General features: G+C 45.3%; 1 protein-coding gene across 1 annotated transcript in view; it reads right to left on the bottom strand.

The window, feature by feature from the left end:
- The window catches only part of dna2 (DNA replication helicase/nuclease 2), a 33,047-nt gene extending 9,655 nt beyond the window's left edge, over positions 1–23,392 (bottom strand). The window contains exons 1-15 of the mRNA XM_055646530.1: positions 23,350–23,392; positions 21,199–22,522; positions 20,413–20,586; positions 18,905–19,088; positions 15,432–15,580; positions 13,290–13,421; positions 12,526–12,751; positions 12,100–12,217; positions 10,549–10,714; positions 8,911–9,105; positions 7,979–8,209; positions 7,146–7,262; positions 5,625–5,734; positions 3,267–3,376; positions 1,523–1,747 (exon numbers count right to left, since the gene is read on the bottom strand). Coding sequence (XP_055502505.1) covers positions 1,523–1,747; positions 3,267–3,376; positions 5,625–5,734; positions 7,146–7,262; positions 7,979–8,209; positions 8,911–9,105; positions 10,549–10,714; positions 12,100–12,217; positions 12,526–12,751; positions 13,290–13,421; positions 15,432–15,580; positions 18,905–19,088; positions 20,413–20,586; positions 21,199–22,522; positions 23,350–23,392 — 3,504 coding nt within the window. The remainder of the gene's footprint in view (positions 1–1,522; positions 1,748–3,266; positions 3,377–5,624; positions 5,735–7,145; positions 7,263–7,978; positions 8,210–8,910; positions 9,106–10,548; positions 10,715–12,099; positions 12,218–12,525; positions 12,752–13,289; positions 13,422–15,431; positions 15,581–18,904; positions 19,089–20,412; positions 20,587–21,198; positions 22,523–23,349) is intronic.
- Between the last annotated feature and the right edge of the window lie 288 nt (positions 23,393–23,680).

The following is a 23,680-nucleotide window of genomic DNA, read 5'->3' as shown; positions in this document are numbered from 1 at the left end:
ATGGACCATTGTGGGCTCCACCTTTCCTTGGTCATTGGTGCCAGCTCTGTTTTGTTCTGCAACTTTTTGTACCTTGAGTTTCCCTCACCCCCCCGATTCTGAAGAAGGATCTCGACCTGAAATGTCACCTAATCCTTTTCTCCAGTGATGCTGCCTGAACCGCTGAGTTACTCCAGCTTTCTCTGCCTATCTTCAGGTCAATGATAAAGTCGTACCTCAGTGATAGATACCAAGACTATTTCCACACCGAAGTCTTTAATTTAAACACAAATTGGATAGAGTGGATGTGGAGAGTGTTTCCACTAGTGGGAGAGTCCAGGACTAGAGGTCATAGTCTCAGAAATAGAGGACGTTCCTTTAGGAAGGAAATGAGGAGGTATTTCCGTAGTGAGAGATTGGTGAATCTGTGGAAATCTTTGCCACAGAAGGCTATGGAGGCCAAGTCAATGGATATATTTAAGGCAGAGATAGATAGATCGCTCAGAGGTGTCAGAGGATATGGAGAGAAAGCAGCAGAATGGGGTTAGGAGGGAGCGATAGATCAGCCATAATTGAATCGCAGAGTAGACTTGATGGGCCGAATTGCTCGATTCGGCTCCTATCACTTATGACCTTAAGTAATTATATTGGCATTCAGAGATTACAGGTGGATAGAGGACATATGGTGGGCAAACAATGCTGGTAAGGTGGCACTCATTAGGAGGTTGGAAAGTAGTATTAGGTAGGGGAAATGTCTAGTGTGCAAGGCAACGTGGCAGGAGGATATGCAGTGGCAGTAATTCAATGCAACTCAGTGGAACATCTAGACTTTAGTTCTAGAGCTACATCATTCAGGAATAGTCATTCCGTGGGTGTCAGGGGAAAAGTCGAGAGAATGGGGTTGTGAGGGAGAGATAAATCAGCCATGATTGGATGGAGGAGTAGACGTGATGGGCTGAATGGCCTATTTCTACCCCTAGCATTTATGAATATAACAATGTTATTAAAATACGCACATATATATGTTCGGTTTTTGCATGTGCTTGTTTGGGAATCAGCACCAGGTTAGAGTGGAGGATGGAAAAGAGAAAATGGAAGCAAACATGGGGAGGGAAGGCACAGAGGCCCGAAGGAACAAGAGTGAAGAGAGCACACATAGATAGGAAAGGTTTAGAGGGGAGAAAACCCCCCACAAATTGCTGGCATAACCCAGCAGCATCACCAGAGAGCAAGAATAGGCGACGTTTCAGGTCGGGATACTTCCCCAATCTGAACACAAAACCCAACACGGACTGTTGCCTCTTCATGTTCTTCAGCGATGCTGCTTGAACCGCTGAGTTACTCCAGCACTTTGTGTCTTTTTTTGTAAAGCAGCATCTGCTGTTCCTTGCATTTCAGGTGTTCATGGACATGGGCCAAGCACGGGTGTATAGGCTAGCTTAGTTGGGGCGCCTTGGTCGGCATGGACGCGTTGGCCAAGGGATCTGTTTCCGTGTTGTGTTACCCTGTGACTTAGTAGTCAAGGCAACGACATGACACTTACTTCACTCTTGTACAGCCCTTCCAGCTCAGCCAGGTTTCGGATTGCTTTCCTTTTGCAGATTTCCTCATCCGTAAATTTCTGGATATCGGAGTGAACTTTCTGCTTCCGCCCCAAACGCAGGAAGCCCACTTTGAATCGAATCAGCTTCAGCAAAATGTTGTCCACGGCGGAATGCGTGTAACTGGTGAGGAGGACGCTGAACCCACAGGCGTAAAGAATCCGCACCTCGCCGAAGAAAAGAGAAAATAACCAATTCAGTACATATCCAAAATAACCACGAAAAGAGCTACAAAGGAAGACACAGGACAAAGGAAGAATTAAGTTTGCTGATGACACTGTGGTGGTGGGCCTGATCTCAGACAATGATGCGAGGGCCTACCGGGAGGAGGTGGCTGATCTAGCACTCTGGTGCCAGGAGAACAGCCTCCTCTTGAACATCAAAAAAACGAAGGAGCTGATCATGGACTTTAGGAGGGCACATCATCCGAGGACGTACACTCCATTGAGTATAAATGGGGATCCTGTGGATAGGGTGAACTGTTTTAAATATCTGGGAGTCCACATCTCTGAGGATATGACATGGTCATCACACACCTCAGCACTGGTAAGGCAAGGCAGCGCCTTTACCACCTCAGGCAATTGAGGAAATTCAGAGTGTCTCCGTGGATCCTCCAGTGCTTCTACACAGCGGCGGTGGAAAGCATCTTGTCCGGGAACATTACCATCTGGTTCGGGAATTGCTCTGCCAAGGACAAGAAGGCTCTGCAGAGAGTAGTGCGTTCGGCCGAACGCACTATGGGAACTTCACTCACCCCCCCCGCAGGAACTATACAACAGGAGGTGCAAATCCAGAGCAAACAAAATCATGAGAGACCTCTTCCACCCCTGCAACAGACTGTTCCAGCCGCTACGGTCAGGCAAACGCCTCCGTTGCCATGCAGTGAGAACGGAGAGGTTGAGAAGGAGTTTCTTCCCAGAGGCAATTCGGACTGTAAACGCCTTTCTCACCAGGGACTAACTGTACAGAACGTTTTTCCTTCTATTATTTATTATGTAAAATAATATGTGTGTTATGATTGTGTTTATAATTTGTTTGGTTGTTTTGTTGTTCCGCGAGCATTGCCACTTTCATTTCACTGCACATCTCGTATGTGTATGTGACAAATAAACTTGACTTGACTTGACAATGTGCTGGAGTAACTCGGCGGGTCAGGCATTATCTCCTGAAGGTGATGTTACACGTAGATAGGGTGGTCAAGGCAGATTTTGGCACATTGACCTTCACCAGTCAAAATATTGAGTATAATAGTTGGGAGATCATACAATTGTACAAGACATTGGTGAGGCCACATTTAGAGTATTGTGTTCAGTTTTGGGCACCATGTTATAGGAAAGAAGATGTTGTCAAGCTGGAAAGGGTGCAGAGAAGATTTATGAGGATTTTGCCAGGATTCCAGGGCCTGAGCCATTATTATTATTCATTGGCGAGCAGGAGGATGAGGGGTGAATTTATAGAAAATCATGAGCGGAATAGATTGGGTAAATGCACAGTATTTTGCCCAGAGTAGGGAAATCAAGAACAAAAGGACAGAGGTTTAAGGTGTGTGTGTGTGTGTGTGGGGGGGGGGGGGGGGGGGAAGATTTAATAGGAGCCTAAGAGGCAACTAGTTTTTTCTTACACAAAGGGTGGTAGGTATATTGAACGAGCTGCCAGCGCAGTTGTCGAGGCAGGTACTTGTCTTACCAGAGTGCAGATGGTGGTAGTTTTCCCTGTACCAGGCATGCCGACAATCAATGTGTAATCATTAGAAAGCAGCACGCGCTTCATTGCTTGTTTCTGAGGCTTGTTCAGGCCTTGAATGCAAAGAAAAATGGATCAGTTAAACAAGTCCCAGCTTCTAGAGCAAAGGAAAGATAATTGCAGGTGGAGCATGGAGCAGGATGAAGGAGCGCAGGGGATGACTGTAGCCAAGGAGGCCGAGCCCAGACGGTGGGCAGGGGTTAGTCCAAGGAAGTGGGAAGATAGTCCTTTAAGAGTAGGGCTAGGTGATGGGTGAAGGAAGAGGAGCACGAGCTCTGATGATTGAGGGTAGCGTAGCGTAAGTTTAATTTAGTTTATTGTCACATGTACCAAGGTACAGTGAAAAGCGTTTGTTGCCCGCTAACCAGTCAGTGGATAGACAATGCACGATTACAATCGAGTCACTCACGGTGCACAGATACAAGATAAAAGGGAATAACGTGAATAAAATTTAGTGCAAGATAAAGTCCAGTAAAGTCTGTTTAAAGATAGTCCAAGGGCCTCCAATGAAGTAGGCAGTAACTCAGGTCTGCTCTCTAGTTGTTGGTAGGATGGTTCAGTTATCTGATAACAGCTTGGTAGAAACTGTCCTTGAACCTGGAGGTGTACTCACTTCTGTGCCTCTCGCCTGATGGGAGAGGGGAGAAGAAGGAGTCACCGGGATGAGACTGGCCCTTGATTATGCCAGTGGCCTTGCCGAGGCAGTGTGTGAATCAATGGAGTCAGTAAAAGGGAGGTTGGTTTGTGTGATGGTCTGGGCTGCCAAGAGACTGCCTGTGAGCTCCACAGTTAGGGCAGAATGGGTGGGGAAATTATTAGAGGCAAGCAAGACCCTCCAGGGCAGCAGGAGAGCAGGTTGGTGAAGAGCAGGTAGATTAGGGCGAGGCGGAGAGGGACGCTCCAGGGAAGAAACTGTTTCGAGCTCCAAGGAGTGGGAACACCGGGGCCAAAACTATGCACAGTATTCCAAGCCTGGTTTTGCCAGTACTCTGTCCAAATACAACAATACTTCTTTGTTCCTAATCTTCAATCCTATTGTATTCAAAGCCAATGCAGAAAAACAGGCTGCATCCTGACCACAACAAGCCTAGAAATAATTATCAAAGTGACTGCATGTAGCCACATTTTCATACAACGCAAGAGGTCACCATTTGGCTCATCGAGTTTATACTGGCTCTCAGTGCAATTTCATCCCATTATATTTCTCTTTAACTCATTTTGTTTCACATGTCCATTAACCTAACTGTCCTTTAGACTTTAATCTTTAGACTTTAAAGATACAGTACGGAAACAGGCCCTTCGGCCCACTGAGTCCGGGCTGCCCAGCGATCACCCTGTGCACTAGCACCATCCTACACACTCGGGACAATTTACAATTTTACCAAAGCCGAATTAACCGACAAACCTGAACATCTTTGTAGTGTGGGAGGGAATCAGGGCAACTGGGGAAAACCAACACGGTCACAGGAAGAACATACAAACTCAGTACAGACAGTACCCGTTGTCAACATCGAACCCAGGTCTCTGGCGCTGTAAGGCAGCAGCTCTACCGCTGCACCACTGTGCCTCCTCTGATTCCATTTCCACCACTTAATGAAAGATGATTTAGATTCAGCAATTAATCTACTCACATTTGTGTCTCTTCGAGGTATTGGAGTAAAATGGAGCACCTGAGGGAATCCCATGCGGTGAAAGGAAGCATTTGCAAACTGACTGCATGCAGACCAAACCACTGTGGTACCAAAGTTCAATTTATTAACTCTCGAGCTAATGGCTGTTGTAAATCTTACCCTAATACCAGTAGAGCGTATGAACTATCTTTGATCGGACTTTACTGGCTTCACCTTGCACTAAACATTATTCCCTCATAAGGTCATGTGATTGTAGAATTAGGCCATTTGGCCCATCAAGTCTACTCTGTCATTCAATCATGGCTGTTCGATCTCTCCCTCCTAACCCCATTCTCCTGCCTTCTCCCCATAACCTGACACCTGCACTAATCAAGAATCTATCCATCTCCGCCTTAAAAATATCCTCTGACGGCCTCCATAGCCTTCTATGGCAAAGAAATCCACAGATTCGCCACCCTCTGACTAAAGAAATTTCTCCCCATCTCTTTCCTAAAAGAACGTCTTGAAAGATGCACAAGTTTATCGTATCTGTACACAGCATATGGCTTTATTGGAACTATGTATTGTCTTTCTGCTGACTGGTTAGCGCGCAACAAAAGCTTTTCACTGTACCTCGGTAAACGTGGCAATAAACTAAACTTAATATGGCAATGTGAAATAGACAGATTACCTTTCAGAATATCAGCCACTGCTTCCTTTGCATCATGTGGGAGTACAGTGCTCAGGTAAGGTACAAACTGCGGTGGCCTCATTCCTACTACGAGTTCCCGAAGCTTATCACTGAGGGAATACAGAATGGCTTCTCATTCTCATCATTCTTCACAGATATTATTTAAAATCACACAAAGATTGAAAAGACTAGGCTTGTATTCATTGGAGTTTAGAAGGATGAGGGGGGGATCTTATAGAAACATATAAAATTATAAAAAGACTGGACAAGCTAGATTCAGGAAAAATGTTCCCAATGTTGGGCGAGTCTAGAACCAGGGGCCACAGTCTTAGAACAAAGGGGAAGCCATTTAAGACTGAGGTGAGAAAAAAAACTCAAGTCACTGGATGGATTTAAGAGAGAGTTAGATAGAGCTCTAGGGACTAGTGGAATCAAGGGATATGGGGAGAAGGCAGGCACGGGGTTATTGATTGGGGACGGTCAGCCATGATCACAATGAATGGCGTTGCTGGCTCGAAGGGCTGAATGGCCTCCTCCTGCACCTATTTTATATGTTTCTATTAGGGAGGTCATTTAAATTTTTGGAACAGTGCTTGTAATGTATCTCTCAACATGTTTTGAGACAGTAAGCAGCATACTTTACTCTAATCCAGACTGTTCCTACAGAACTGGAGCTATCCAGCGCGGACGGAATTATTTGGTCCATCACCAGAGGACATAGGTTTAGGGTGAGGGGCGGGGGAAAAGATTTAATAGGAACCCGAGGGGCACCTTTTTCCACAGAAGGCAGTGGGTATATGGAACAATGGCAGGTACTATAATAACATTTAAAAGATATCTGGACAGATACATGGATAGGAAAGGTTAAGAAGGATATTGGCCAAACGCAGACTAGTGTAGATGGGGCATGGGCAGGTTATGTTTCCATGCTTTATGACGCTCACACATATTGCCATGTAATTCTCATTTCACTGGACAATCCCTGGTGCAGTCATTTTCATGTTATATTTTTACATGCCTTTGTAAATCCAAATATACAACTGCCTCTTTTTTTCATGTCGATTACAACTTCAATTTGAAGTTCAAATTAATTTGCTGAACACCCTTTCTCTTTCACAGAAAACAGATCTTAATCGTGTTATGTTTTCCAAAGCTTCCTCAATAATGGACTTGGGACTTTCCTGGTGAATCCTTGCAGGATAAATAAACATTTGCCTAACATTTTTCCTCCATTAATATGACAATCATTAACTTATACAGCAGGAAATAGGTCCTTCTTTCCAACTTGACCACGCTGACCAAGTTCCCGCCTGAACTTCTTCCATTTGCCTGCGCTTCCACATCCCTCTAAATTTTCGAATCCAATTATTTTACAGCCTCTGCCCATGTTGCCAGGACTACATCTCTAAGTTTCACACTAACAGCAAACATTGAAATTATGACTTGCATCTAACTTGCACCACGCGGATAAGCGCATTTCATCATTTTCACTGCAGTGCCTTCTTTTTGCTGGTGACTAACCTGACTGCGGATTTTTCCATCAATTTAGAAAGATTTCCCAAATGCGTGCTCATATTTCCAACTCCCTCGTCGTGATCAAGTCTGAAGATGGTTTCCTGTGGCAGCCTGGAGAGGTCCCTGCATAAAGTAGAGCTTTTAGGAACTCCAATATATACGTATGTAGAACACCAAATTGTGAGCCATTTTGGGCCTCTTATCCGAGGTGCGATGTGCTGGCGTTGGAGAGGGTCCAGAGGAGGTTTATGAGAATGAAACCAGGGAGGATTGGGTTAATGTATGATGACGTTTGATGGCTCTGGGCCTGTCAGCAATTGAGTTTAGAAGGATGAGGCGAAATCTCATTGAAACCCACTGGAAATGAGTGGCCTAGTTATGGTTATGGAAGGGTGTTATCTTTAATATTATCAAATTTAAAAAGAATGAATTTGTGCGTGGCCTAACGTTCTTCCAGGTTAGACCATAATTAAAAACAAATATTCTAAATGTCAAAACATGGAACTACAGATACTGGTTTATCAAGGAAAGCCATAAAATGCTGGAGTAACTCGGCAGGTTAGGCAGCATTCCTGGAGAAAAACACAAAAAGCTGGAGTAACTGAGCGGGTCAGACAGCATCTTTGAAGAAAAGGAATAGGTGACGTTTTGGGTCGAGACTCCTTCGAGAAACATGGATAGGTGACATTTTTTTGGTTGGGACCCTTCAAAATGTTGTTATATTCACATTAGGCAACAAGCTTTCAAGTTGTGGATGTATATGGAAAATCCCTATGTAACTTCTGTTTGATTTTGGCCAATTCTTCCTCCAAAATCACAATTAAAGAGAGAGTTCTCACCGATCCAATGAACAAGTAATCAGGGAAGAGTGGATTTCGGTGACATATCCAGAAGACACAGCAAGCAGCACTTTCTCCTGTCCACTTAGTACAACTCTGTCGCCAACCATTAACGCTGTTTTCGATATGCACCCAGTTTTCCTTGTGAATTGATGCTGGTATTGTCCATCAGAAAGGTTCCGCACACTACCACTCCGTACTAGATTAGCAACACAATATCCTTGAGACTCCCTATTGAAACAAAATCAGCCAAATATCAATGCAATATAATACATGATTTCATAAGTAGTACAATGATCTTGTTTTCAGATCAAAAATAAACTAATAAAACTACACTATTATACCACCAGTGTAAAATCTCCAAAATCAATATAGTATTATCTGGTTTGATCGTCTGGCAGGCAAAACCAGGCTTTTCACTGAACCTCAGTACATGTGACAAAAATAAACAAACCTAATATTGGGCGGTCAAGGTGGCACAGCGGTAGAGTTGCTGCCTTACAGGGAATGCAGCGCCGGAGACCCGGGTTCGATCCCGACTATTGGTGCTGTCTATATCAATGCCACCAGGGTAAAGAGAATTAAAATAATTGAGAAAAATGTTGCTATACCTTCTTGAATCCCATTTTCAGCACACATCAACCTGACAGTTAAGTCCTTCACAACTGGCTTACCCATAGAAGACAGAGGATAGTGGAGGTAGTGCGTGTTATTCTTGTTGAAGGTTTGTGACCAGTGGAGGTTTACGGTGCGGGGATCTTTGCTTGTGATTTGACACCGTGGGCCGGAGGGCCTGTTCTCGTGCTGTACTGTTCTATGTTCTGGTAAAACATACCATAGAAAACCTCTTCCATTTCACACCCCAAAATTTAAAAACACTTGGACCTGGTCCTCATCCCATCTGCAACAAACTCATCCGTTCCTATGCTCACCTGTCTTCTGCCGAATGCATCCAGATGTTTTTGGACCCTCCTTTACTATCAACTGCATATGCCTCAAGGTTGCAGAGAAGATACCAGTGCCGAAAATATTGCAGATGCATGGGCTCCAAGTGCTGAGTTTCCTGCTGCAGAATAGGGCTCACATCTGTGGGCACAAAACATTCTTCCATCTCTTGCTCCACTGCCCTGCAGAATAACAATAAACTTGTCATTCAGCGCCTGTTCCACGGACAGTTTCAGTGTTTTACTTCATTCTTTATTTCAGTGTACAGAGCATTCACTAACTTTTACATTTTATAAGTTTTCGCACACAAAAAAAATTCTGAGGTGACATCATGGATAAATTCACATGAAGCATATAATTGAGATTGGGATAGGAATGCATTATTAGTGCAAGGCCTGCCTGGTCCACTGAGTTACTCTCGCGCTTTGTGCAGTTCCTTCAGTTTCACATTCTTACTCATCAGATTCCATTGTTTCTTATCTTTGTATCCCAGCTTGTCACCATCTTAACCCTTCCAAATGGACGGCACAGTGTTGCAGCGGTAACGTTGTTGCCTTACAGTGCTGGAGACACAAGTTTGGACCCGGCTGTACAGAGTTTATACATTTTCCCTGTGACTGCGCCTGTGAGTTTTCTCCGGGTGCTCCGGTTTCCTCCCACACTACAAAGGCATACAGGTTAATTGGCTTCGGTAAAAATTGTAAATTGTCCTCCGTGTGTGGGATTGTGCTACTGTACAGGGTGATCTCTGGTCGGCACGGGCTTGATGGGCAGATGGGCCTGTTTCCGCGCTGTATCTGGAAAGACTGAAGTAAATGGTTTTTAAAAACCATCGCACACAAGCTCTTTTAATTGCCAGATGGAAGATAAGACACAAAATGCGGGAGTAACTCAGCGGGTCAGGCAGCATCTCTGGAGGTATAGGCAACCATTCGGGTCGAGACCCTTCTTCAGAACTGAAGAGTGGACACCTTGATTAGATGCTTGCTCATTGCTTCCTGGTACATTCCATTGTCATAAGGTGATAGGAGCAGAATTAGGACATTCGGCCCATCAAGTCACTCCGCCATCCAATCATGCCTGATCTATATCAGCCCTAACCCTATTCTCCTGCCTTCTCCCCATAATCCCATGCCTTCTTGGTACCATCCTACTTGGCTTCCCATACTTTCCCATCATTGGACACTCCTGCACATTTTTGTCATTATCCCTGCAATTGAACTTGCCTCATTTTCTTGATAGAGCCCCAATAACAGATCATCATCATCATCATCATCATCATCCTTTATTGCCATCTTGCAAAGCAACAGTTGTACAGTGCAAAATGAGAAGACGTTTCCCAGGGAATACCGGAGCATCGCACATAAAACTTAAACATTTCACGCATAAAATAAAAACAATTAAAAAAACAATCCAGTTCCTGATAAATCAGTACGAATAGTTAAAAAAAAGTGCAGGTAAAAACAGCAACATTAAAATACAAGTAAAAACAGTCATAAAATGTCCAGGGCAGCTGATTTAAGTGGCCAGAGCCTGTGCCAGAGTTATTACTCAGTGCCAGTTATTAAATTGTCAGTGCAAAAGCAGAAGAATCAGGTGGAGTGACTGCTGTATAAAGCACATACCTGCTGTATAAAGCACAGTTGCGTCGCTGAGAGCAGAACCTGCAAGCCTGCTGGTCGCCGATCAGAGGAGGCAGTGGAGCAAGGTGTGCATTCATTCTCTTCGGCTCTGCCCAAACTAAGCCGTTGGTTAAATAGAAAGCAAGCTGGTTCCTCAGCTTCAGCAATTCTAGGTGAATATTAAAATAGAAACAGCTTCAGGTAAAATACAAAAGCTAGTGTGGATGAAACTTGAAGAGAAAATGGAAGAATGATAACACTTTTGTCCTGCTTTAGTTGTCATTTAATCTCACTTGCAATATTCCCTTCACTTCTGTTCTTCCTTTATTTAGTTTAATATCTGTTTAACTCCAGTTTAATAATTCTTTATTGTCATGTATGCACAGCCGAGTTAAATTCTTTTTGACCGTTTACAAAGAAAAAGTCCAAATTCCAACCGACATGTTAGAGGTACTGCAGAAACCCCGATCCAGGTAAGGACAGTTGAGTCCCAGGCTGCTGCAGGCCCTCGACCCTACGTCACATAGAAACATAGAAATTAGGTGCAGGAGTAGGCCATTCGAGCAATATGATCATGGCTGATCATCCAACTCAGTATCCCGTACCTGCCTTCTCTCCATACCCTCTGATCCCCTTAGCCACAAGGGCCACATCTAACTCCCTCTTAAATATAGCCAATGAACTGGCCTCAACTACCCTCTGCGGCAGAGAGTTCCAGAGATTCACCACTCTCTGTGTGAAAAACGTTCTTCTCATCTCGGTTTTAAAGGATTTCCCCCTTATCCTTAAGCTGTCACAAGTGATAGGCCATTTGGCCCATCCAGTCCACTTCGCCATTCAATCATGGCTGATCTTTCACTCCCTCCTAACCCCATTCTCCTGCCTTCTCCCCATAACCTCTGACACCTGTACTAATCGCGTCCCTCTCCTCGCCTGTGTTTGTATGTCCCGTGGGGTGCCTCCTGCAGCTGACCTTCTCCTTGTGTCCATAGTCACCAGCGGCTCCCTCATCGACTCTCTGGTCCGGGACTTCCGAGCTTCCCCTTGCAGGCAGCTGCCCTCTGGGCCCTTCTTCGCAGTGGCGAACCAGGCCTACCGCTGCACGTTGCCGTGGGGTGGCCCGCTGGCTCTTTGCTCTCGTGGGCTGCTTGTTCTTTGCTGACCGCCGGGAACAAAATCTAACTCCCTCTTGAAATTATCCAGTGAATTGGCCTCCACTGCCTTCTGTGGCAGAGAATTCCACAGATTCACAACTCTCCGGCTGAGAAAGTTTTTCATCTCAGTCGTAAATGGCCCACCCCTTTTTCTTAAACTGTGACCCCTGGTTCTGGACTTTCACAACATGAGTAGCATTTTTCCTGCATCTAGCCTGTCCAATCCCATAAAAATTCCATGTGTTTCTTTAAGATCCATTCTCATCCTTCTAAATTCCAGTGAATATAAACCCAGTCAATCCATTCTTCTATCATGTCCACTATAAGATCCTTCCTAGAGTTTTTCACCATCAAACAAAGACTGTGCATCAGTAATAAGCATTTTCTAAATTCTTGATACCTCTCCTGTCCATGTGGTTGCCTGGTACTGGATACATGGCACCGGTCTTGAGGTAGAGGAGAAACCCAGCCTCAGGATCTTCCCTGCGTTCTTGGCTCATCAAAGTGTACAGAATGACCTGTGGGGAAAGGAACGTTAAGCTTTACTTTTGGGCATCTAGCTTTAGGTGGACCCAAGTTAAACAAGTTTTAACTGCAAGTACGATTAACCACCACCACCTCTATATGCCCGTGTAAAAAGCTGTAGTAACTCCATGGGTTAGACAGCATCTCTGGAGAAAAGGAATAGGTAACATTTTGGGTCGAGACCCTTCTACAGACAGTGAAAACAGTGATCTACGTACACTTCCTCCATGGCAAGAATGAGCAGATTTGTCACCACAGCACAATAAGGGGCTGCTTCTTCAGTAGCAGTTAATCACCTTACCTGGCTTCTGTGCTCCACCGAGTTAGATTCCTTCCCGGTTTTAAGCTCCAAAGGCATGACTCTGTTTTGGGTCCTGGACCGCCGATGAATTTTAACAGAGGCCGTTACATCAATCTTGCCTTTCAAGCCAAACCTTGGAGACCAAATATTCTCTTCAACATCTTCAATATCAAGAATTGTGATACCACAAGCAGTATCTGATTTGACTAGGTCACCATCACTTGGACTGGAAAAACAATAGAAATAATTAGTGCAACTAATAAAAACTCAAACAATGAAAGATGCAATTTATTCATCACAGGTATGAGGCAATACAAACTGGGCAAGGTCTATAGGGGTACGATATAGACAGAGTGTACGGAGTTTGTGTGTTCTCTCCATGACCGCGTGGGTTTTCTCCCTTAACTCCGGTTTCCTCCCATATTCCAAAGACGTACAGGTTTGTAGGTTAACTGGCTTCAATAAATTGTGAATTGTCCCGAGTGTATAGGATAGGCCTAAAGTATGGGGTGGTTACTGGTCGATATGTCGTTAACCTAAAATAAACATGGGTAACGATGGGGCCTGATGACATATTGAGAATAAAAAGGACCTTGATGTTCAAGTCCAAATATCCCCACAGTAACAGCAGCGCCCCTGGGAGTTTAACAGTCCAATAGTCCAAGCAGCTTACTCCCCTGTCACATGTTCAGTGCTATTCCACTGCAGGTACATGCACTGTGCTTGCTCAATGTACATTCAATGCAATATTAAACAACACTTACAAGTTAAGCTGCAATTGGCATTTTCCAGATTGAGGGGTGTCGCGTATGTAGTCTCGCGCCCAGGTCACAAACATTGGCAGGTACTCTTCTATTGCATTCATCACATCTGCTTGATTCAGACTCAAGCTGTACCTGCATATCAAGAAAAGGACAAGATGAGAGGGATAGACAGAGTTGACGTGGAAACGCTTTTCTCACTGAGAGTAGGGAAGATTCAAACAAGGGGACAGGAATTGAGAATTAAGGGACTGAAGTTTAGGGGTAACATGAGGGGGAACTTCTTTACTCAGAGAGTGGTAGCTGTGTGGAATGAGCTTCCAGTGAAGGTGGTGGAGGCAGGTTCGTTTTTATCATTTAAAAATAAATTGGATAGTTATATGGATGGGAAGGGAATGGAGGGTTATGGTCTGAGCGCAGGTATATGGGACTAGGGGAGATTATGTGTTCGGCACGGACTAGAAGGGTCGAGATGGCCTGTTTCCGTGCTGTAATTGTTATATGGTTATATGGTTATCGCGGTTAGTCCAAAGAAGGGTTGAAGTCGGCTTTTTCAACATTCAATGGATTTGTCCAGAGGATAGCCAACCATGAAAAGTGGCATACCTAGCTGCCTCAGACAGCAATATGGATCTTCTATTTCTTTTCAAATGTACTTGTTACAAAACACAAAATATGAGAGTTTCAATTGCTGAATACCAAAATGCTTTCTGTGGTTAGATTCTGTGATCCACCGGCAAACCTCATTATAGATAAGGAAGGAACTGCAAATGCTGGTTTATACCAAAGAAAATACATAAAATGGTGGAGTAACTCAGCTGTTCAGGGGGCATCCCTGGAGAAAAGGAATTGGTGATGTTTTGGATCAGAACCCTTCTTCAAAGTGAAAGATAAGAGTCTGGCGGGAGGGTGGGGGGGAAAAGAGTACTGGAGGCGAGAAAAGGCCACAACAAAACAGGGCCTGCAACTGATTACCTCAGGAACGGTGAAGTCCATGATGGCCTATTGTTGGCTGGGAAAGATGTGCTAACGAGAGGGATACAAGGATGCTGCCTGATCCGCTGAGTTACTCCAACATTTTGTGTCTAACCCATTACTGATAATGCACATTTTACGTAAGGAAATAAGTCTGGCTGTTCAAAAAAAGGTGAGGGTAGGGTGGAGGGTAAACTACAACAGACCCCATAATTGAACTCCCTCAGGACCCAACCTAATAAAGCCAAAGGGAAAGGGCATCAAAACTGGAATGTCCATTTGCAAGTGAAATAGTTGCTTAGCAAGGAATTTGGTGGGGGCAAAAATACCATAACTTTCTGACACTTTTTTGAAGAGAAATGTCACCCTGCGATCTCAGTGGTAGGTTTTTCCACACAGAGAATGGTGAATATCAGGAAAAAGCTTTTGCAAAGGTGTTTGGACAGGTACTCAGAGTAATACAGCACTGAAACAGGCCCTTCTGCCCAACTTGTCCATGCCAACCAAGATGCCTCAGCTACTCCAGTCCCACCTGCCCGCATTTGGCCCATATCCCTCCAAATCTGTACCTGTCCCAATGTCTTTTAAATGTTGTTATAGTACCTGCCTCAACTATCTCCTCTGGCAGTTCATTCCATATATCCACCACCTCTGTGTGAAAAAACTCCCCCTCACGTTCCCATTAAATCTTTCCCCTCTCACCTTAAACCAATGTCCTCTGGTTCTTGATTCCCCAACTCTGGGTAAAAGACTGTATTCACCCTAGTTAAGCCTCTCATGATCTAAAACAACTCTGTATGATCACCCCTCATCCTCCTGTGCTCCAAGGAATAAAACCCTAGCCTGCCCAAGCTCTACCTACATGGCTCAGGCCCCCAGATCCTGGTAAATCCTCGTAAATCTTCTCGGCATTCTTTCCAGCTTAACAATATCCATCCTATAGCATAGTGACCAAAACTGAACACAATACTCTAAGTGCAGCCTCATCGACATCTTGCACAACTGTAACATAACTCAGTTAGGAAAAAATGTAGAGGGATTCGGACCTTAAACGGCAAATGGCTTAAGCATAGGCAAGCATCAAAGGCAGCATGAAGGAAGTGGGCTGAAAATGCTCTTTTCTGTGCTGCACGTTTCTGTGACTAGGAATTTGACAGAAATAATGCTTACATCTCTCCCAGGTACTTTGGAGCACAGATGGTTTGTGAGGCAATTTCTTCCAGTTGGCACTGTGCAAATCTGTTGCTTGTCACCGCTTTTTGAAAGATCTCATGAACTAAAGTGCCAACCAGCATCTGTATTGTCCCCCTTTCAGAAGCCTGGAGAACAAAACAAAAAGAAAACAACATATACAGTGTAAATTTAAAACAGAGTTCGGTACTGAATGACCTACTCTACCAAGAACAATAGCACAGTATTAGTTTACTTTTAGAGATACAGCACAGAAACAGGCCCTTCGGCCCACCAAGTCCATGCCAACCAGCCCACCCTGTATATTAGCACTATCCGACACACAAGGGACAATTTATAATTTTTAAACAAAGCTAATTTACCAAAAAACCTGTATGCCTTTAGAACATGGGACAAAACCGGATCATCCGGAGAAAACTCATGCCGTCACATGAAGAACGTACAAATTCTGTGCAGTGAGCATCCATACTCAGGATTGACCTCGGGTCTCTGGCGCTGTAAGGCAGCAACTATACCACTTCGCCACCGCTACCTGATGAGATTTCTGGGTACATTCAGTGCCCTCCATAATGTTTGGGACAAAGACCCATCATTTATTTATTTGCCTCTGTACTCTACAATTTGAGATTTGTAATAGAAATAAATCACATGTGGTTAAAGTGCACATTGTCAGATTTTATTAAAGGGTATTTTTATATATTTTGGTTTCACCATGTGAGAAATTACAGCTGCGTTTTTACATAGTTTCCCCCATTTCAGGGCACCATAATGTTTGGGACACATGGCCTCACATGTGTTTGTAATTGCTCAGGTGTGTTTAAGTGCCTCCTTAATGCAGGTATAAGAGAGCTCTCAGCTTCTAGTCTTTCCTCCAGTCTTTCCATCACCTTTGGAAACTTTTATTGCTGTTTATAAACATGAGGACCAAAATTGTGCCAATGAAAGTCAAAGAAACCATTATGAGACTGAGAAACAAGAATAAAACTGTTAGAGACATCAGGCAAACCTTAGGCTTACCAAAACCAACTGTTTGAAACATCATTAAGAAGAAAGAGAGCACTGATGAGCTTACTAATCGCAAAGGGACTGGCAGGCCAAGGAAGACCTCCTCAGCTGGAGACTGAAGATTTCTCTCTACAATAAAGAAAAATCCCCAAATACCTGTCCGACAGATTAGAAACACTCTTCAGGTGTGGATTTGTCAATGATCACTGTCCACAGAAGACTTCATGAACAGAAATACAGAGGCTACACTGCAAGATGCAAACCACTGATTAGCCGCAAAAATAGGATGGATCGGTTACAGTTTGCAAGAAGTACTTAAAAGAGCAACCACAGTTCTGGAAAAAGGTCTTGTGGACAGAGGAAACAAAGATTAACTTATATCAGAGCGATGGCAAGAGCAAAGTATGGAGGAGAGAAGGGACTACCCAAGATCCAAAGCATTCCACCTCATATGTGAAACACGGTGATGGGGGTGTTATAGCCTGGGCATGTATGTTTGAAGGTACTGGCTCACTTATCTTCATTGATAATACAACTGCTGATGGTAGTAGCATAATGAATTCTGAAGTGTATAGACGCATCCTATCTGCTCAAGTTCAAACAAATGCCTCAAAACTCATTGGCTTGTGTTTCATTCTACAGCAAGACAATGATCCCAAACATACTGTCAAAGTAACAAAGGAGTTTTTCAAATCTAAAAAATGTTCAATTCTTGAGTGGCCAATTCTGAATCCAACTGAGCTTGCCTTTTACATGCTGAAGAAAAAACTGAAGACTAGCCCCCAAACAAGCATAAGCTAAAGATGGCTACAATACAGGCCTGGCAGAGCATCACCAGAGAAGACACCCAGCAACTGGGATGTCCATGAATTGCAGACTTCAAGCAGTCATTGCATGCAAAGGACATGCAACAAAATACTAAACACGAGTACTTTCATTTACATGACATTGCTGTGTCCCAAACATTATGGTGCCCTGAAAATGGGGGGGGGGGGGGGGGGGAAACACTACTGTAATTTCTACACGGTGAAACCAAAATTTATAAAAATGGCCTTTATTAAAATCTGACAATGTGCACTTTAACCACATGTGATATCTTTCTATTACAAATCTCAAATTGTGGAGCAGAGGCAAATAAATAAATGATGGGTCTTTGTCCCAAACATTATGGAGGGCACTGTATCACCAGGGGTGTGGTGCTATATAACTCAGGCATTACAAATGATCATTAATGGAATATCAATCATCAGCATCAAAATGAAGACATAGTGCAAGCTGGAAACTATAATCCATTAGGCAAACTGAAATTTAGTTAAGCTTAGAGATACAGTGCAGAAACAGGCCATTCGACCCACGAGTCTGTGCCGACCATTGATCCCCACGCACTAACACTATTCTGCACACACACTGGTGACAATTTACAATTTTACTGGTCAATTAACCTACAAACCTGTACGTGTTTGGAATGTGGGAGGAAACCGGAGCACCCAAAGAAAATCCACACAGGTCACGGGGAGAACGTACAAACCCAGTACAGACAGCACCCGTAGTCAGGTGGAACCCGGGTCACTGGTGCTGTGAGGCAGCAACTCTACTGCTGCGCCACCGTACTGCTTCTCACTCCCCCAGAATCTCGAATCACTGACCCTGTCTGGGTCTTGTGATTGTATCAAACAGTGTCAACAGTTACTTAAACTGAAGAGGATGCTGTAATATATAACTGCATTCAAATTCAACCAAAGTAATGGAATCCCCAATGAATTGTGCGTATGTCAGTGAAAATATTTCAACAAATCAGAGTAAGAGCACACACAACCTGGATGAACAGCACCACATATTCCACTTGGGTGGCCCACAGACAGCGCGTCTCTAAATTGAACTCAATTTCAGATTGCCTGGTGGATTTAAGTTTTCAGCTTGCACTGTGTGTTGATTATGGTTAATGGAATATCAGATTCATTATTTAATGAAAATTTGTAATGTTCGAATTATATAGCACCACACATCTGGTGATATGTCCCCAGAAGTTTGGTCAGGTAAGGGCGGCACAGTGGTGCACAGGTAGAGTTGCTGCCTTACAGCGCCAGAGACCCAGGTTGAATCCTGGCTACAGGTGCTGTCTGTACAGAGTTTGTACATTCTCTCACTGTGACCACGTGTGGGTTTTCTCCGGGTGCTCCGATTTCCTCCCACACTTCAAAGACGTACAGGTTGAGACATTAATTGGCTTTGATAAAAATTGTGAATTGTCCAGAGTGTGTGTGTGTGTGTGTGTGTGTTTACACGGGGATCGCTGGTCAGCACAGGCTTGGTGGGCCCAAGGGCCTGCTTCTCCACTCTAAACATGACATTGTTCGATATTTTAGGGGTAACTGAAATGTACATATTATATGAATGTTACATGAACTGGATATACACACTTTGTCAAGAGAAATTATAAATCTTACCTTAAATCTCTCATTCAACACAGCCCTGCGCATGCACCGGATACTGTTTACAACACTAGTCCCAGAAATAAGACGGTCGGGGTTCACAATCAAGTACCCGGCGTCTCTTTTTATTATCCAGGTGTCCGAGTGTTTCTCCCCTTCAAGGTGAATCATATCCCCAGCTTTGACTTCAGTGGTGTCCCTGAAATGAAGAGTTTCTCAAAGGATGTGTACATTCATGTAGCAGACCCACTTACGTTATGTTATTCAATGGTCAACCAAAATGGAGTACATCTTATATCCAAACCAAAATTTGAAAATTTGAAAAACATTCAGAAACTCACACATATCCTTGAAGAAGGAATAGGAGCAAACTTACATCAATGCTTGAGAAACACCATGTTTTGTTTATCTTCGCAGATGCCGCCTGACTTGGGTGTTTCCAACTTTTGCTGTTGTGAGGCTATCCGATTCATGATTAGATTCACACAGCACAGAAACACACCCTTCAGCCCTCCATGTGTTTTTGCCACCTACACAAATTCAACTGTTCTTAGGACCATATCTTCTAGGCCTTCCTACTCTCTGAATACCTCTTACATGGAAGACTTGAATGACACACAGACTCATCCCAGGTTACGGGAGGGTTCTATTCCTGAGAATTGTTCATAACTCGAACAGTTCATGTGTACAGACCACACATATACAAGTCAGCAGTTCGTAGATTACAGAGGACCCATGATGACTTTTGGGAAATAGCAACTTGCAAACTAAAATCATTTATCCAATTTTATGCTTCATCCATCAATTTAAGAGCACAATAACGTTTATTTTTCAATCCTACAGGTCTACAGAAATGTTTTAAAAAACAGCAAACATCAACGTTACAACCTGCCACGGCACGGGTTCACTGATCCAATTAATGACCCCTGATCAAAACAATGGTGTCGCCAGAGGAGGTGTATGGGGCACATAGTAAGTGACATTTAAAACATGTTTGGACATGTACATGGATAGGAAAGGTATAAAGGGATATGGGCCAAACATGGGCAGGTTGAACTAGCGTAGATGGGGCATCTTGGTCGGCGTGGGCAAGACGGGCCTGTTTCCGTGCTATACGGCGCTATGACAACCTGACATCCACTAAGAATTCCCATAAAAGCAAGTGAACACCACAAAGCAAATGGAGAGGAGCTATGCGTTTAAGACCTGATGTGACAACAGTTTTGGCACTCTGAGGATAGACATAAAATGCTGGAGTAACTCAGCAGGATAGGCAGCATCTTTAGACAAATGCATCTCTGGAGAGAAGGAATGGGTGATGTTTCGGATCGAGACCCTTCTTCAGACCGAAAAAGGGTCTCGACCCAGAACACCACCCATTTCTTCTCTCCAGAGATGCTGTCTGTCCCGCTGAGTTACTCCAGCATGTTGTGTCTATCTTCTGTGTAAATCAGCATCTGTAGTTCCATCTTCGATACTGTTATTATGCAGGCCCAAGAGACTACAAATGTTGCAAGTCCTACCATTCATCTTTCAGAATACACTGCTCCGTGAAGCTGCTATTCGGACTGCCCGGCTGGCTCACTGCAATGGTCAGATGTTTCTCCCGATCTCCATGCGAATTCAAGACATCATTCACCGTCACAACTTGGAACCGGCCCCTCCAGAAATTAACACCGTCATCTGAATACTTCTTGCTAATGGTGAGAAAAGAATGACAATGTTAACATTTTTAATCACACTGGTGAAAAATCTCATCAATTTGACACTACACTGGCAATCATTACAACGTGGCACCTAGGCCAGGTGAGGCGGCTGATCTCAACCTCATTAGGACTTCCATGGCCGATTGGCGGGTCGAATTTGCCTCCTGGAACTCCCATAGCCGACTTCTGAGGCCGAATTTCGCTCAGACCCCATTCCCCAACCCTGTCCCCCCCCCCCCCCCCCCCCCCCCCCCCCCCCCCGTGGCCTCTGTTGATCTGGCAAAACAGATAATCCAACAAGGCTCTGGAACCAAGATGCCAGAAAATCAGTGGTGGACCTGTACTGATATTCACAAATTCCCATATATAAATATTCCCCACTGGGCACGTATGTAGTAGGTTCATGTGTGTTGGGTATCTATCTGATCCTATATTGGACAAGTGCTCCAATTAAACCAAGCACTTGGAACACAAAACAAATCCAACAAGAAGCATGCTGTCCTAATCTGTAAAAACAACAGTACAGTGCTCACAGGAATTATTCAATAAGAACGCACTTGAAATTAGACAAATAACATTGCAAGGGCAAAAATATATCTGTACCTCCAGCAGCTCATCTTCTCTGCTGCTCTGCTTGAACTCTGCAGGTGGTTGCTGTCCACTGTTTCTCGTGAGCCATCCAACTTTGTTGTAACTTTTGTAAACTGGGTTTTGTTTGATGTATTGGAATGCAGTTCAGCCTGACAAGACTCCATCTCTAAAGGCGTCGTAGTCTTTCCATTGTCCCCTGTAATTTCAGCGAGTGCCTCTTCACAATCTTTACGCTCTGAACGGACGCAGTTAGGTATACTGCTCCCACTGCACTGTTCGCGCTCTTGTCCTGCAGGTATGTCAGGGGTTTTCGTGGGACCCCGCTGTGTGGGTGTTTGGAATGTATCTAGCCTAGCTTTGTGCACAGGCCCCGAGGACTGAATCCATCTCCGTTCACCATCCCTTTTACAGCAGTCACTGTATTCTGTTTCTGTTTTCTGAACGAGTGCAGAATCACAACTTTTCGTCTGTATATTTGTGTACTGTTTCCTATCTGCTCTCTGAAAGGGATTCCTTGAGGGAGTTGTGCATGCAGGCAACTGGTGGTTCCCCATCTCGTTCTTACTAACCATACATAGCTTGCCATCTTTATGTACTGTATCTGGGCAAGAGAACTCCTTCAAAACATTATCTCCCCACTGTCTTGTCCTCCTATTGTTTAATTGTCCATTCTCAGTTTTTCTGCATAGCGGAGACTCAGAAATGGTCTGGTTAATAGCCATTAGACACTCCTCTAGCAAACTATCAGAGGAACCCTCTGAATCTAATACTACGGAATTACCTGCCCCTTCGATTAGGGTTCTTTTCAATTTCTTTGACCTTGGTACCCCATCAGGACCAGTAAGTCTTTTCCCATGTAGCTTAACAGGACACAATGTGTCACAATCCCTCAATGGATCTTGCATCTTTTTCCTATCAGTAGCACCATATCGTGGAAGGGGATTCACATTTTCAATATCTAAACGGCTCGAAAAAGGCCAAAGATCGGCCACCGCACTTTCCTTTGATTGTTTAAAACCAGAACGACGGATAGAAGAGATGAGAGGTGCGACCACACTATGCACTGATGTGTGTTTCACCATTTGTGTTTCAGGAATGGTAAAAATGTCTGCTTTATCTGCTGGACTTTCAGGGACGACTTCATCGACATCGGGAGGATTCAAAGAGCTCGATTCCACAAAACTGTCTTCATTATTTCTTTCCAATTGACTGATATTGTCTGGGAATATCCTGATTCGTTTTGTTTCATCAATTTTACGTCCAATAGCAATTTCATCAAAGCATTTCTTTTCCACCAGTGCAGACTGTACGAAGAAGGAAATTAAAAATTTGCAATGAAATGTCAGATAGGTTCACTGCTGCTGTAAAACAGGAGGGGGGGGGGGGGGGGGGGAAGAGGGGGGGGGGGGTTGAAGAGGGGGGGGGGTTTGAAGAGGGGGGGGGGTTGAAGGAGGGGGGGGGGAAGAAGGGGGGTTGAAGGGGGGGGGGGTTGAAGAGGGGGGGGGAAGGGGGGGGGGAGGGGAGAGGGGGGGGGCGGGGGGGGGGGGGGGAGGTGGGTGGGGGGGTGAAGGGGGGGGGGTTGAAGAGGGGGGGGGTTGAAGAGGGGGGGGGTTGAAGAGGGGGGGGGTTTGAAGAGGGGGGGGGTTGATGGGGGGGGGTTGAAGGGGGGGGGGTTGAGGGGGGGGGGGTTGAGGGGGGGGGGTTGAAGAGGGGGGGGGTTGAGGGGGGGGGGTTGAGGGGGGGGGTTGAGGGGGGGGGTTGAGGGGGGGGGGGGTTGAAGGGGGGGGGGGGAGAGGGGGGGAGGGGTTGGAGAGGGGGGGAGGGGTTGGAGAGGGGGGGGGGGGGTTGGAGAGGGGGGGGAGGGGTTGGAGAGGGGGGGGGGTTGGAGGGAGGGGGGAGGTGTTGGAGGGGGGGGTGAAGGGGGGGGGTTTGAAGGGGGGGTTGAAGAGGGGGGGGTGAAGAGAGGGGGGGTTGGAGAGGGGGGGTTGGAGAGGGGGGGGGGGGAAGAGGGGGGGGGTGAAGAGGGGGGGGGGGTAAGAGGGGGGGAGAGGGGGGGGTTGAGTTGGGAGGGGTTGGAGAAGGGGGGGGGGAGGGGGGTTGGAGGGAGGGGGGGAGGGGTTTTGGAAGAGGAGGGGGGTTGAAGGGGAGGGGTCCGGTACTCACGGTCAAAACATGCCGGCTTGTTCTTCGTCGTCCTCCTCTTCATGGCGCCGAGTATCCACGAGCTGCAGCTGTACATTGATGCCCCCCCCGGCCCGCGCTTATCAACGGCCGCGCGGACTCCGCCCCCCACTGCATCATCCACGCCGCCCACCAAAGATACGAGAGGAGCTCTGCTCCAAAGATCCTATAGCAGAGCCAAGATCTTTGCCGCCCACTGTCGCGCCGGCCCCGCCCATCCCGTGACGTCTGAAGCTCAGCCTCCTCCACACGTCCCGGCCCCCGCCCATCCCGTGACGTCAATGTGCCCCAGCACCCCCCACCCGTGACGTCA

This window comes from Leucoraja erinacea, chromosome 15 (assembly GCF_028641065.1).
Source record: "Leucoraja erinacea ecotype New England chromosome 15, Leri_hhj_1, whole genome shotgun sequence".
Classification (NCBI taxonomy): Eukaryota; Metazoa; Chordata; class Chondrichthyes; order Rajiformes; family Rajidae; genus Leucoraja; species Leucoraja erinaceus.
Note: the sequence above shows the minus strand (reverse complement) of the source record. Positions and strands in the feature narration are given on the sequence as shown.